General features: G+C 40.3%; 1 protein-coding gene across 3 annotated transcripts in view; it reads right to left on the bottom strand.

Annotated features, from left to right (window-relative positions):
- Positions 1–14,583, bottom strand: part of UNC79 (unc-79 subunit of NALCN channel complex) — a 249,818-nt gene that overhangs the window by 47,079 nt on the left and 188,156 nt on the right. For all 3 annotated transcript variants that reach the window (XM_027120418.1, XM_027120421.1, XM_027120419.1), the window contains 6 exons: positions 10,820–10,922; positions 8,208–8,348; positions 5,128–5,166; positions 2,169–2,281; positions 1,995–2,080; positions 925–1,098 (listed from right to left, as the gene is read on the bottom strand). In XM_027120418.1, coding sequence (XP_026976219.1) covers positions 925–1,098; positions 1,995–2,080; positions 2,169–2,281; positions 5,128–5,166; positions 8,208–8,348; positions 10,820–10,922 — 656 coding nt within the window. The remainder of the gene's footprint in view (positions 1–924; positions 1,099–1,994; positions 2,081–2,168; positions 2,282–5,127; positions 5,167–8,207; positions 8,349–10,819; positions 10,923–14,583) is intronic.

Raw genomic sequence — 14,583 nt, 5'->3', positions numbered from 1 at the left:
AACGTGTAACTTCACTTGTCAGATCCAGTTTTGCTGCAAGTTGAATATTTTTATCTGTGACCTGGATAAAGCACAAAGAGCTTGTGGAACCAATGAGGTTCAAAGACACAGCAATGGCCACTCCCAGCTACCTCCTTTCTCCCTGCTATAGAGACCTGAGTGCCTCTAATTCACCCTTGTTCTAGAAGGACTCTAGGAGTCTGCTAGTGAAAGGACACTGGATTGGGAGTCAGAAGACTTGAGTTCTAATCTTTACACGGCCACTATCTCTCTGAATTTGCAGATCTCCATCTGGAAAATGGGAGCATTGGAAAGGATGGTTTTTATACCAGTTTTGACAGTATAGGATTCTGGTTTTGCATTTAATGGACTCATGGAAAATGTTCCTTAGGCTACCAGATTTCTAGCTAGGTAATTTTGTGTGTATTCTTGGAGGGCGGTGTGGCGTTGGGCAGGGGCAGGGGGAGGGAGGAGGGGGAGGAGGGGTAAAGTTGTCAAATAGGAAAATATCATCTTGGTCTTTCAAGTACTTTATTCACACACACAGAAGCAATCACTTCCCTTTAGATAATGCTCTAAAATTGAAGCCTTACATTATATATGTCTGGTCTCCTTTTAGATGAAACTATTATGCTTTTATTTAATATCCTTTTGAGAAAAATTTCTAGATGAACACAATCTACTAACGTCTTCCTGAACTTTTTTATGTTTTACTCAACCGGAAACATGAAATCACTAAGTCAAAAGGTCCACTGCATATTACTGTCAATCTGTAACATTTGAAGAGAAAACCTAAATAACACTCTACTCTGCGGCTAAAGGAGACTCCTTATAGCCCTTTATGAAACATTCAATCACCCAGGACCCAGATGATCTGCAAACAATAAGGAAGCAATTTAAAATGAAATCCTGGGCTCAGCTTACCTTCAGAGGCAAAACACAAGGCAGCTTGGCAAAAAAAGTCTGAAACTGGTTGCTGATGATTGCCCAGAGGCTGCTAGGAGAATCCATGGGCAAAGCTTCCATGAAGGTAGCAATGTTTTCCAAACAGCGTATCATAGCACCCCCTGCTGGTAAATTCTTTTTGTTATTTAGACCCTAAAAACACAAAGCATAGGCAATCAACTGCTGAAACAGTGTGGGAATTCATACAGCTATTTGGCGAAGATCAGTTTTTAAAAATCATATACTCGCACTATAAACACGTGTTGTGTGCCTGCTATAAAGGCTAATCATTGTAACTTCAGGAGTACAGGGAAAAATGGACGAGTCCACACAAAGTTGTGGGGGGAAACTGTTATCTCTGACTCAGTGAGAAAGGGTGACATGTGAACAGGAAATTAGAAACACCTTTTAAGGATCTACAATTGGTGTGGTTAGGTGTCAAGAAACGCAGTGAATGATGCTTGTTGGAAACTCCACCGGCCAAAGACTGAGGATGACTACTACAGCAACAGCAAAGTCCCTACGGCAATCTGCCAACCCTCCAAGCTAACTGAGAAAAGCTAATGAGCAGAGGACAGGAGACAGACTCCAAGTAAAGTGATAGAGCGAATAAGCCGTGGAGGTGAGAAGTAGCTTCAAGTCTCATGATACAGAAAATAAGCAGACCTCGAACCCAGATCCTGTGATACACAAACAAACAGTGAAGCTGAAACCTGAATCCAAGTCTCGTGATGCGATGCACGTGGATCTGCGCACCACCCATTCTGAAAGCTGGAGAGTTTTGTGGAGGTGAGTGTTCCACACCTGGCATCCACCTCTTAGCGAAGGGGTCCAGAGACTTCAAGTAAATTCTAAGTCCGCACTAAACAGCAGTGTCCAACCGACACTATTCTATGTGTTGGCAATCTTCATTTTTTTAATTTTTTAATATTAAATTACTTAAAATTTAATTTGACATTTAAAATTTAATACTTAAATTAAATGACTTTGAATTTCTTCCTCAGCAGTGATTTCGGCAGGGGCTCAGAGTGCCGAGAAAGCAAACCTACCTCCAAGAGCTGACTGAGGACAGCAACAGAGCTCAGTTCATTGAAGTCCATCAGAGACGTGGCCAAGGTCCGTAAAAAAGTCCCATCTGGAAAGACAACCATCAGATTTAGTAGCGTTTGGGTTTCAGCGACTAGCCACGTCTGTGGTGTCTGGATTCCCCATGGATGAATTACCTTTGATAGTGCTCTGGAACAGCTGCGGGAAGATGCCATTGGGAGCCAGTTGATGGAAGATACAGCGCAGGAACTGCTTGGCCACCCCCGCTGCATTGCCGGGGAGCATCATGCTGGCGTTGACCAGGGAGAGAAAACACAAGGAATCTTGGAGCAACCAGCATGAGTTCAGGTATTTATTTACTTATTTATTCACATACACATCAGTCCTCTTATGGAATATCCCGCTGTCATTTTCATTAGCAAGATGAAATATTCTAGTCACATGGAATCCCTGTTAACGATACGTTTTTAGAAAGAGGGAACCAGGTAATGTCAGAGTTGGTCTCAGACTAATTCCAGCCACCCCACTGTACAGATGAGGGCTCCCAGTCAGAGAGAAAAGGTGACCTACAAAGGCTACAAGTCCAGAGAATGGCAGAGTCAGGACTAGAATCCAGGATGGGGATTATCAGCAAGATCCTCTCAGAAAGTGGTGTTGGCTAAGAGAGAGAGCCCCTCTGAGGGAAAATGCAGGAGGGAGATGTTCATTCCTACTGGAAGATCTGGAAAGTTTTCTTGGGGCATCTGAGCTGCTACTTGTAAAAAGGTTAGGACTTTGATATGTGCAGTTTTCCCCTTTACCCTCTGCACTACCAACTGCATGTCAAAACAGGGAGCCAAGAGATGACTATTTGGCCTTTCCCCTTAGACCAAAGTATCAGAAAGGACGTTCCCAGAGGTGATTGTAGCTGAGTTGCTGAAAAGCAGAAGGAGGAAATCAAAGAGCCCAGCTGGATAACTAGTAAAAAATCCGTCTTGTCTAATTGTTTCTTTCTGCCTTGTCTACCCTGATATGCTGGCTCAAACTTATAGGTCAAAAATGTTCTTCAGGAAGAAATGACACCAAACTCTCACAAACTCTTTCGAAAATTAGAAAAGGAGGGAACCCTTCCCAGTGTATTTTATGAGGCCCTAAAACTAAAATCAGATAAAGCATTACAAATAAAACAAAACAAAAACCAAGAAGGAACAAAATCAAAAGAAAAAGGACAGACCAATAGTCCTCATGGACATTGACTCCAACTGTAGATAAAAAGGATGATTGACCGTGACCAAATAGAGTTTATCCCAGGAATGTAAGAATCACTTAATATTCAAAACCCAATCAATGCAATTCAATATCTTAAAGAATAAAGGGTAAAAACCATAGTTATTTCAATAGATAACAGAAAGTGCATTTGATAAAATTCAACATGCATTCATAAAAAACTCTCAGCAAACTAGAAATAGAAGGAACTATCCTCAGTCTGGTAAAGGGCAGCTATGAAAACCTATAGCAAACATAATTAATGGTGAGATATTAAATGATTGTCTTGTAAGAGCAGGAACAAGGCAAGGGTGCTCATTCACATCTTTACTTTTACACTGGAGGCCCTAGCCAATGCAAGAGAGTAACAAAAAAATAAAAGGCATAAAAATCAGAAAGAGGTGAAACTGTCACTATTTACAGACGATATGACTTTCTACATACAATTGCCTTTACATTCTAAGGAATCTAAAAGACAGCTACTACAACTAATAAGTGAATTTAGTTTATTACATTACAATATTAATACAAAAAATGTATATCTGTATATCAGCAGCAAAAAGTTAGAAAACAAAAATGTTTTAAATTTCATTTACATTGGCATTAAAAACCCAAAATTCCTGGGAATAAATTTAACAAAAGCTATGCAAGATCTCTACAATGAAAGCCATAAAACATTGCTGAAAGAAACAAAGACCAAATGAAACGACAATAGACACCATGTTTATTAATTGAAAGACTCAATACTTTTATGATATCATTTATCCCCAAACTGACTTAGAGTCTGAATACAATCCTAGGAGGCTTTCCCCCACAGATTGAGAAGCTTTTTCTTCAATTTATATGGAAATGTAAGGAATCTAGAATATCCAAATCAACCTTCTTTTAAAGGATGACCAAAGTTGGAGAACTCACAATGACTTCAAGACCTACTATACGGGCTACAGTAATCGAGACAGCGCGGCACCAGCACAAGGATCAACATATAGATCAGTGAGACAGGACAGAGAGCCTAGAAATAGACTGAACCTAATACGGTTATCTGATTTTAACAGACACCAAAGGGATCCAATGGGGAAAGGGAAAGTCTTTTTTTTTTTTTTAATGGTGCTGAAATAACTAAGGTATTCACATGGATAAAATGGAACTTCAGCCCCTACCTCACACCATTCATAAAAATTAATTTGAGATGGATCATGTAAATGCTAAATATAAATGCTAAAACCATAAAGCTTCTATTGGGAGACATTGGAAAATATATTCTTAAGGATAGGCAAAGGTTCCTTAGATAAACAATAAGAAGGAATAGTCATAAGTTGTTTTAAAATTTTAAAACATTAGATTTCATCTAAGTTAAAAACTTCTCATCAGAGCTTCCCTGGTGGCCCAGTGGTTAAGAATCTGCCTGCCAATGCAGGGGACACAGGTTCGAGCCCTGGTCCGGGACCACATGCCATGGAGCAACTAAGCCTGTGGGCTGCAACTACTGAGCGTGCGCTCTAGAGCCCGTGAGCCACAACTACTGAGCCCGCGTGCCACAACTACTGAAGCCTGTGTGCCTAGAACCCGTGCTCTGCAACAAGAGAAGCCACCGCAATGAGAAGCCCACACGCCGCAACTAGAGAAAACCCGAGCACAGCAACGAAGACCCAACGCAGCCAAATAAATAAATAAATTTATTTTTTTAAAAAAAGTATTTGTTGACTGAAATGAGTGAATGCAGGATTGAATAAATGAAGGTGTGAAGAGAAAATGAACGAGTGCTCTCTGGAGCTGCAACTGAACCTAACCATATTCCTCCCGTGGTAAACACTCCAGTGTTTTAGAAATGGATGAACATGCACAGGGGACGAAAAGAAAGTGAGACTGGAGCTCATTTTAGGACCTTACCTTTCTGCTTGATTAGAAAAAGTTGTGCTGGATGCCAATCTAGGAAATAAAGTAAACAGAGTCACAGGAGTATCTTAGGGTTTCATGATGAAATGCATGAGTACTGTATGCCGCATTGCAGCTCCCATTTAGATGGGGGACATGTAAAACCATTGACAATTCCTTTGACCAGGGACAGAGGATCCACTCAGGGGTCAATCTCCAGGGTTCAATTTAATCTAGTTTCTGAAATCTGCTTTCTGCATCAAATATTTCCATGGAGATGCATACAGTTGAGTTAGTTGAATAGCACCCAGTCAATCTACAAATATGTCCTTTGCAGCCAGGTTAGACAGATAACAGAACAGTATTTGACCCAGTCCATCCCCATATTAACTCAACTCAAAATTCATTTCTTTGTATACAACCTCTGAAACCTCACCGCAAACAAACCACAAACTGTAAAAGCCTCTGTGAGATAGCAAAATAGGTAACGGGTATTTGTCAGCTAATCGTTGGGTTGAAATGACATATTGAAAAGAGAAATGTATTAGGTTAAGTAATCAATATATAACATGTAATTTTTGAAAAATATAATTATATGGTTCTATATGCATGGAAATATTCTAGATGTATAGAAAGAAAAAGAATGTAATAAATTCGTGGGTTTAGAAAAACACATCTTGATCAGTGAGATACTGAAGAAACAAACAAGGAGAATGCTAAAAATTTATTTACTTAAGACCACAACAGTGAATCGAGTCAAGAATGCATTTGGACAGGAATAGAGGGTCCAGCACCAGTAACACCAGACATGATTCCCAGTTTCTTTGGTTATGGCCTCTCTCCTACTAGTGACACTACAATGAATAGATAAGCATTGGCAAATGAAATAAACAGTAATTAAGGGTGCAGCCAATGTGATCTTGAAGGCTGCATCTAGAAAAAGGGGTGGGTAAATGTTAAGAGATCTAAGTAGAGAGCAAAATATGAAATCATATGGAAAGCCTTGGGTGATAAATGAAAGGATGTGCTGAACTTACACACTCTTAGAACATGCTGGAAATAGTTCCTGTGGGACTAGAATAAACTTAAGTGTTCGTAAATCCACATTGCCTCACCTGGAATTGAGGTACGCAAGGAAAGCCTGAATCAGGTGACTACTGAATCTGCCTTCTTGGTAGGCTTGGCTGCTAAGAATTGGGCAGCTTGCCTTAATGCTCTCCCTGTCTCTTGCTAGTCTGCCCAAAGGAGGTACAGATTTAACGATTTTTATATGTAAGTATGTAAAAATGTATCTCTATTGTTTTTCCTTTGCTTTTCTTCAAAACTTGTTTCCATCCTAAGAATTGGCAATGCTTGAACATGATTTATTCTCCCTTATGTTAAAACAAAATAAAAACCCCTCTATGTATCTATTACAACTTAGATCAGCTATTTCAAGGAGATGGTAACAGACCAGAACAATAATTCTGTCTGTTCTAAAACTGAAAAGTATTGATAGTAGGAATCGAGACCTTGCATTAATAAAAAACTTTCAATTTCACAAGTATTGCTGATAGCTGGTATAACATTTATTCCACATTTATTATGATTAGGTTAAAATCAAGGGCTTAATTCATCTTTTCTTACCTATCTCCCTGTGTTCATCACTTACTTTACACATTGGCTATTTCTAAGTATTAGAGGTGGAATAGTTATACCAAGTCTGACTGCATACTAAGGATACACACACCTAAGGATACTACAGAAAAATTTGGGGAAGGGGAATAAGGGAGTCACATACTTCTGGGCTTGAGGGGTTTTTAATGCTTCCCTGTTTGTCTTTAACTTGAAATCATCATTTTTTTCATTAAAAAGATTAAATTTTAGCTCCATCAAGATTCATTCTCTTTCCTCCATCAAATACCAGGAATTTGCAGAATCCAGGTTTTTTCTCCAACCTCCTCTATAGAGACCTTCCCTAAGAAATCATTTCCATCCTGAACTCCCATAGCATTCACCAAACATATCGCTCATGAATACAGCTCTTAATCATGTCCCATCTTTTATGGCTACTCAGTTATTCCACACATCCCTGTCCTCTTCAACAACTAAGCCATAGAGCACTTGAGGGCAAGAGCTAGGTGTAATGCCTGCAACCTAAAGCACCTAGCTCTGTGCTAGCACAGATTGGAAACTTAACACATTCATGGGGAGTTAACTCAGTCCTCTCCTATACGTTGTGTATGCTAGGACTAAAATTTGTTACTGAATTTGAACTTTACTTATATCTATGAAGTACATCACTTTTCTTCTAATGTCCTATCTACTAAATGGAATTTTCTTAACATGAAAATTCTCAAAGCAGCTAAGTTTTAATCAGTCAGGCTGAAGGCTCTGTTCCCAAAATGTGTGCATCTTTCCTTTTTCTGAGTCAGAAGTATAAAACTACTATACTTCCATTTATCCCTTCACGTGACAATGCCGCAAGTTGCATAATTAAGTGAGCCACCCTGATTACAAGTGCCTAGAGAACCCATCTTAAAACAGGTAAAGTGAGGGACTTCCCTGGTGGCACAGTAGTTAGGACTCCACGCTCCCAAAGCAGGGAGCCTGGGTTCGATCCCTGGTAGGGGAACTAGATCCCACATGCATGCCACAACTAAGAGATTGCATGCCACAACTAAGGAGGCTGCCTGCAGCAACAAAGACCTGCTACAACCAAATAAATAAATAAATATTTTTTTAAAAAACAGGTAAAGAAAGATAATAATAACATCTAAAAGTTACAAAGTGTTTAGTGTGAATTATGCACAGTTCTGAGCACTGTAACATACACTGGCTCACACAGTATTTAATAGAGAACAACAAACTAGGGTTTTCTTAGTGCAGTTTCCTCTAGCTCCACTCTGACGTTGTGACTCATGACCCTACATGGCTGTAGAATTCAACCAAAAGTTTGGTACATTCAGTTTGTGCAATTAGTCTGAGTTGATCCCACAAATATCAAGCATCTGTAAGGTTACAAAATGTTTCACTTTTGAATTGGCAGTTTTTATTTAAGGATACAGATTGAGTAAGGCTCCTTCCTACCAAACAAAACAGAAGCTGACATTCACCTTCCCACAGACTGCATGATATCCAGCAACAACGGGGCTGCCAAGTCTGGGCTTAAGTGAATGAATGTGGAGAGGACCACAATGGCCAGCCCAAGGGTTTCCTCATCATACTCTTCAAGAATGGCCCCACAGTCATGGCATCTGCAAAGAAAACAGAGGAATGCTTTCCGTGAAAGCCGACAGTGGTTTCAAGGTGTAAGTACATGCAGCCATTTTTGGTGAGTCTTGGAAAAGTCCCCAAAAGGAGGTCAGCGGTCCCATTCTAACAATAAATAGAAAACTCCAGCACCACCATCACCTTAGACACAGAAATAGCACACACACCAGAGATCAGGAAGGTTCCACGGATCACTGAAAATGGTCTTTCAACTCATTACTATCTGGCCTTTACACGAATTAGTGCTCCATTTTACAATGAGCGCCAATTGGACTAATAGTTTGAAGCTTCTGGTTGAAGGATTTTCTGCATGTGAAATTATTTCTGGGGATAGTCACTAACTAGATTTTTTTTCATTTGTTGAAATTAAAAGTGAAAAATGTCTAGACAAAAATGGAAGCCTTCCCAATCTTTCAGATTTAAAAACATCCTATTAATAAAGACGTAGACATAGAGAATGTACTTGAGGACACGGGGGCAGGGAGGGGGAAGCTGGGGAAAAGTGACAGTAGCATCGACATATATACACTACCGAATGTAAAATAGATAGCTAGTGGGAAGCAGCAGCATAGCACAGGGAGATCGGCTCGGTGCTTTGCGATGACCTAGAGGGGTGGGATAGGGAAGGTGGGAGGGAGGCTCAAGAGGGAGGGGATATGGGGACATGTGTGTGTACATGGCTGATTCACTTTGGTGTACAGCAGAAACTAACACAGCATTATGAAGCAATTATACTCCATAAAGATCTATTGAAAAAAGAAATAAAACAAAATTAAATAAAAATTTAAAAATCCTATTTGTGGGTGAGAGACAGAATAGTCTATTCAATAGAACCCTGTAGAAAGCCTAGGGAGTCTGGATCAAGTCTCTTCTCTACCCGTCGTCACTCAGATCAGTTTATGAACTCACCACGCCTACTGAGAGTGCAGTCTGTAAAAACACAATGGTCCCTGCTCTTAAGGAACTTCCAGCTTATTGCTCTTTGTAGTATCTAATGTGAGTTCAACTGACGTCATCTCAACCAAAGCGGAGCTCTTTTTCTCAGTGGCCGTTGAACAGATTTATACGGTGAAGGGAAAAGCAAGGGAGGCAGCGCTAAAATAGCTACTGTGACCTTTCCATCTGAAAGCTTCCTGATATACATACATATCACTCCTTACAAACTGACTTTTTAAAAAAATATAGGATTCACACTTGTAACTAAAAACGAAGATAAATGGAGTACACACAAAGGCAACCGGGAAGACAACTAGGAAATGTTGAGACTTGGAGGAGGACACAAAATGAGAAAATTATACCAGAGAAAGAGCTAAGAAGAGTTGCTAACAAGTTGCTAGCAAGCAACTAGGTGCTCCCCATGTGGACATGGTAAGGAGCTGTTCAAGATAGGCCTTTCACTTCTTCAGTAATGACGGCCAGCTGTGGCCAGCTGCATGGATCCTCATACCAGCCCCTTCCACCTCACCTTCCTCTCCTTTTATCACAAGCCTACTCAATTTCTCACGTGGGTCACCTTTACCAGGAAGCCTCCCCGGCACAAGGGATCTCTCCAAATTTGAAATTGTACAAGTCTTATTCTTTATCATATTCACTGAACAGCATTTATGTGCCAGGAAATGTATAGGGAGCTCAGAGTATAAAGTACAGAAGAAAGGGTACTAGTCCCTAAGGAACTCACAATCTATTACAGAACATGTGTGTATAAACACCTAACGATTAAAATATAGCGTGATAAGTGGTAGAATAGAGAGATGTATCAAATACTATGGAAACTTGGAGAATGGCATGATGCGTTCTGCCTTGTGAAATCAGGGAAACTTGGCCTCAGGCTGGGTCTTGATGCATGAATAGGAGTTCATCAGGCAGAGAAAGTACAGAGTGAAGGGCACCTATGAGATCACAGAGGAGAGAACACATCAGGCATGCTCTGGAGAAGGTGAGGGGCTAGGGAAGGAGTTCCTGGTGAGGAGTGGTTAAGTCCATACCTTCACAACCTAAAGGGCCTTTTACAATCAGCTAAAGCATTTGCACTTTATCCCATAAGAAATCTGGGGGGACTGAAGGCTGACAGAGAGGCAACGTAACCAATCTGAGATTCAGAGAATGAATTCTACCAGCTGGATCATATCTCAAACTTAGTCCCGCTCTTAACAATTTGAAGCTTCTGGATGAGAGATTTCATTTGTGTGAAATTATTGCTAGGAATAATCAGTAAGCAGACATTACTTGCATTCATCCGAATTAAAAAAGAAAAATGCCTTGGCATAGATGAAAGCTGCCCATACAATACTGCATTTCTAAAGTAACAAATGCTTACCAACACTTATGGCTACAGCCATTTGAAGAACAAATTATGACTTAAAAGCATAGCATGCCTCCTCTGATATTTTCTCACAACCATGGTGAGCAACTTCTCAAATTCTGTAAACAGTGAAGAAAATAACTGTGAGCTTACTTGTCTGTCATCACCGTCGGCTGCTCGTCTGTGAATTCTTCGGGTGCTGGTACAAACATACTCACAATGCTGGGTGCTGACAGCAGGCTGGATTTCGTGGCACCTGGGTAAGCAGCAAAGAAACAGCTGGTGAATAAATATGTGTGTCCGGGGGCCAGGAAAAGCCCTATTCTCCTCTTATAAATCCTCCAAAGATCACATTCACAGGGATGTAACAGGGACAGCCCAATTCCATTGTGAAAAACCGTCAAGAGTGAAATGAATTCAAGAAAGACTGATTTGTTTGGGCTCATATCATTTTAAGAGCTAGACTCCTATGGTTCATTTTGCTTCTTGACTCTGAAAAAAAATCAGAAAGAGTTCAGGTGTGCCAACAGGGTACTGAAACAGAGAGGAAAAAAAGTGTGTGTGGGGGATCTATTCAAGGGTATCCTTAAATGAGTTACAACCCTTAATTGCTAGGCATAAATGGAAGCTGCTCATACAATACTACATAAAATCACAAATGCATGCCAACACTAAAATGTTGCTAATTTGGAAAGGGAACCAGATCCTAGATCTCTACACACCTAAGCAAGGGGAGAAGTTTGAGCTAAGAAATATCAGGAAAGTTTTCTACTTTGTAAATTAATATAAGCCCCAAAGCAAAAGACTTCATTTTTCAAACTGAAATCTTTATGAATGAAATATGAAGTTTTTTTGAATGAACCATCTGGTGACTTCAGCCAATCGATATCACAGAGTTTAGTACTTTGGGTTTTGCTGCCTTCAGAGAAATCTGAGGCAGGAATCTAGTGCTCTAGTGATGAGTAGATCTGGAGATCCAGGAGACTGTTCTCCATTAAGAAAACCACCAGCGCTAGACAGATTCTCCAGGAACTATGGAAATAAGGCACTCCAAGAAGAATACCAAAGTGACAACTCAGAATAATACCATGTTCTACAAAGTACTAACTGAGACTCTGAGTTCTTCAAACAGGAAAGAAGCCAGAAAAACCCAATGGTCGTTAAAGAATCTGTTTTTCATTAAGGAACTGCTAACTTGGTGCTGAAAAACAAAACAAAACTGTCTGGTCTTTCCTTAAATAGGAGAAAGATAATGATTCAGAGAATTGGTTTCTAAAGGAATCAACATAAAAAATTTTAGAAACCTCACCAAGTGGGCAAAGTATTTCAATCTGAGGGAGAAAAAAATGGTATCAAAGCCTTTGATGCTTCCATACTATACAGACTCCCTTGTCTGATCAAAGGCTACAAAATCTGTTTATAAGGAGACCTTCAGACCCAAACAGCAAAGGAAATTATCTGAAAATATCTTGATGTCACTTCTGAGGATCCCAAATGGGAATCCAAATTCTGCTACTATATTTATCAGCTACCTCTGAGATAATACTCTTTCCAATTATATCATTAACAAAGATCTCCAGCTGTTTCATAAAGATGATGCTTTGAAAGGAAGCAACATATTTATTACGAGCAAAAGTATAAATTGATTAATAATAGAAAAGGCAAGAACTGGGCCAAGATAAAAGAAGATATGATTGATTATTAAAACAGTAAGGTAAACCGCATGAAGTTGCTTCAAGAAACCAAAACGTAGAAAGTTCAACTCCAGGACTCCACATTTCTTGAACATTGACACACCACGTCTGCCAGATGCCATAATGCCTGCGCTCAAAGTGGAGACTCAGCCCACAAGATACGTGGTGATATATCTACAGTCTTACTAGAAACATAAGCAACTGATTTTTTAAAAAACCAACAACTCTGAGTCAAGGCTTTCAGAAGATGCTTGCTAATTACTATTGCATACATAGAAATCACAATTCAAGTCAAGAAGGGTGGGAATCCAAGTCATTTGGGTGGTTTCAAGCCAATCCTTACCTAATACAAATGCCGAGGAACAGATTTTTTTTTTTTTTTTTAAAGAAGATGTTGGGGGTAGGAGTTTATTAATTAATTTATTTATTTTTGCTGTGTTGGATCTTCGTTTCTGTGCGAGGGCTTTCTCTAGTTGCAGCAAGCGGGGGCCACTCTTCATCGCGGTGCACGGGCCTCTTACTATCGCAGCCTCTCTTGTTGCGGAGCACAGGCTCCAGACACGCAGGCTCAGTAGTTGTGGCTCACGGGCCTAGTTGCTCCGCGGCATGTGGGATCCTCCCAGACCAGGGCTCGAACCCGTGTCCCCTGCATTAGCAGGCAGATTCTCAACCACTGCGCCACCAGGGAAGCCCAAGGAACAGATATTTTTGACAACAGCATCATGAATTTGTTTTTCCACACAACACAGAATGTACAAGGCAATTTTTATGACAGTCATTTATAAAAGCAGATAGGTTAAGTTATGAGACATTGGCCACCTTATGGCAACATTAGCTGAATCAATGGATTTCTAAATACTGCTTACGATAAGGGAGCAAAGAGTAATATACAAGGAGAAGTTGGGCAATGCAAAAAGGAAGCCATTGACCTCAGCCACCTTGTGCTATAGCTGAGTCACAACTAAGTCTGCAGTATGAAGGGCAGTCCCATTATCTCCCATCATCTAGGGCAACACTTCTGGTGCCACCCCTACTGGTTCCTCTACTGAATACCCAAAGTGCACTGTATATGGAATTAGGAACAGAAACAGAACATTCTGAGAAACTTGAATAAAGAGGGGACCTCCTCCAAAGCCCAACTTCATAGCTGGAGATTTTTTAGTTTGTTTGTTTTTTGAGGTACGCGGGCCTCTCACTGCTGTGGCCTCTCCCGTTGTGGAGCACAGGCTCCAGATGCGCAGGCTCAGTGGCCATGGCTCACGGGCCTAGCCGCTCCGCGGCATGTGGGATCCTCCCGGACCGGGGCATGAACCCGTGTCCCCTGCATCGGCAGGCGGACTCCCAACCACTGCGCCACCAGGGAAGCCCATAGCTGGAGATTTTGACAAAAGCTTCTTAGAGAGTCTTGGAGAAAGTATACAGGTGCTGGTTTGTCTCAAAGCGTAAATGCACACATCAGTCCCCTAGTTATATCAATGGACTCTTCAGTTTACCATGAAAGAGACTTTCTTTGTTCCCATTACCTCATGCCACTTTTGCTTCTACTGACCGAGTCACTAGATCACGGACAAGCACCAGAGTTTGTTCAACCACCCTGACTTCTGCTCATAAAAGCTTTTCCTAAGCCCATAAATGAGAAGAGTCTCATCTCATCAGATACAGCAGATAAAACTGCTACTCAATGCCAAATAAATGTTAGCCAAAGCTGGAGATAACTGTCTCCTCATTCCTAAGGAAAATCAGAAGTGATGTGGTCCAGGATAATAGGTTTGCTTGATTTATGGGACTAGCTAAGAGATGTGGTCATAATTCATTTTTGCTTTTTGGTTGTCACAAGTAATAGGTTAACCTGCCTTCTAAATTAAAAAAAAAAAAGAACAAAAGTAATGATTAACTAGACATAAGATGAATTTAAAAAATACATATTCTGATTATCTTAGCATAGATTTATTCTCAGCTTGCTCCTATGATCATCATAAAGTCAAGTGTATATTTTGTTCAGTTCCGGATAGCTGAAAAGAAGCTATTCATCTATGATCTCAATAATCTAGAAGAAACATAGATAAGCTGGGCCATGTTCAGAGAAGGAGATACAGGATGATATGGAAAACTGATACATATTAGGAGGAATACCAAATGACCAGGGATGTGTGGTTTAGAAAAGCCTGAGGAAACAAGCAACTGGTGGCTTTCTTCAAATATCTAAAAATTACGTGAGAGAGT

This window comes from Aethalodelphis obliquidens, unplaced genomic scaffold (assembly GCF_003676395.1).
Source record: "Aethalodelphis obliquidens isolate GAN/ISIS:26980383/991018 unplaced genomic scaffold, ASM367639v1 scaffold21, whole genome shotgun sequence".
In the NCBI taxonomy this organism is placed as follows: Eukaryota; Metazoa; Chordata; class Mammalia; order Artiodactyla; family Delphinidae; genus Aethalodelphis; species Aethalodelphis obliquidens.
Note: the sequence above shows the minus strand (reverse complement) of the source record. Positions and strands in the feature narration are given on the sequence as shown.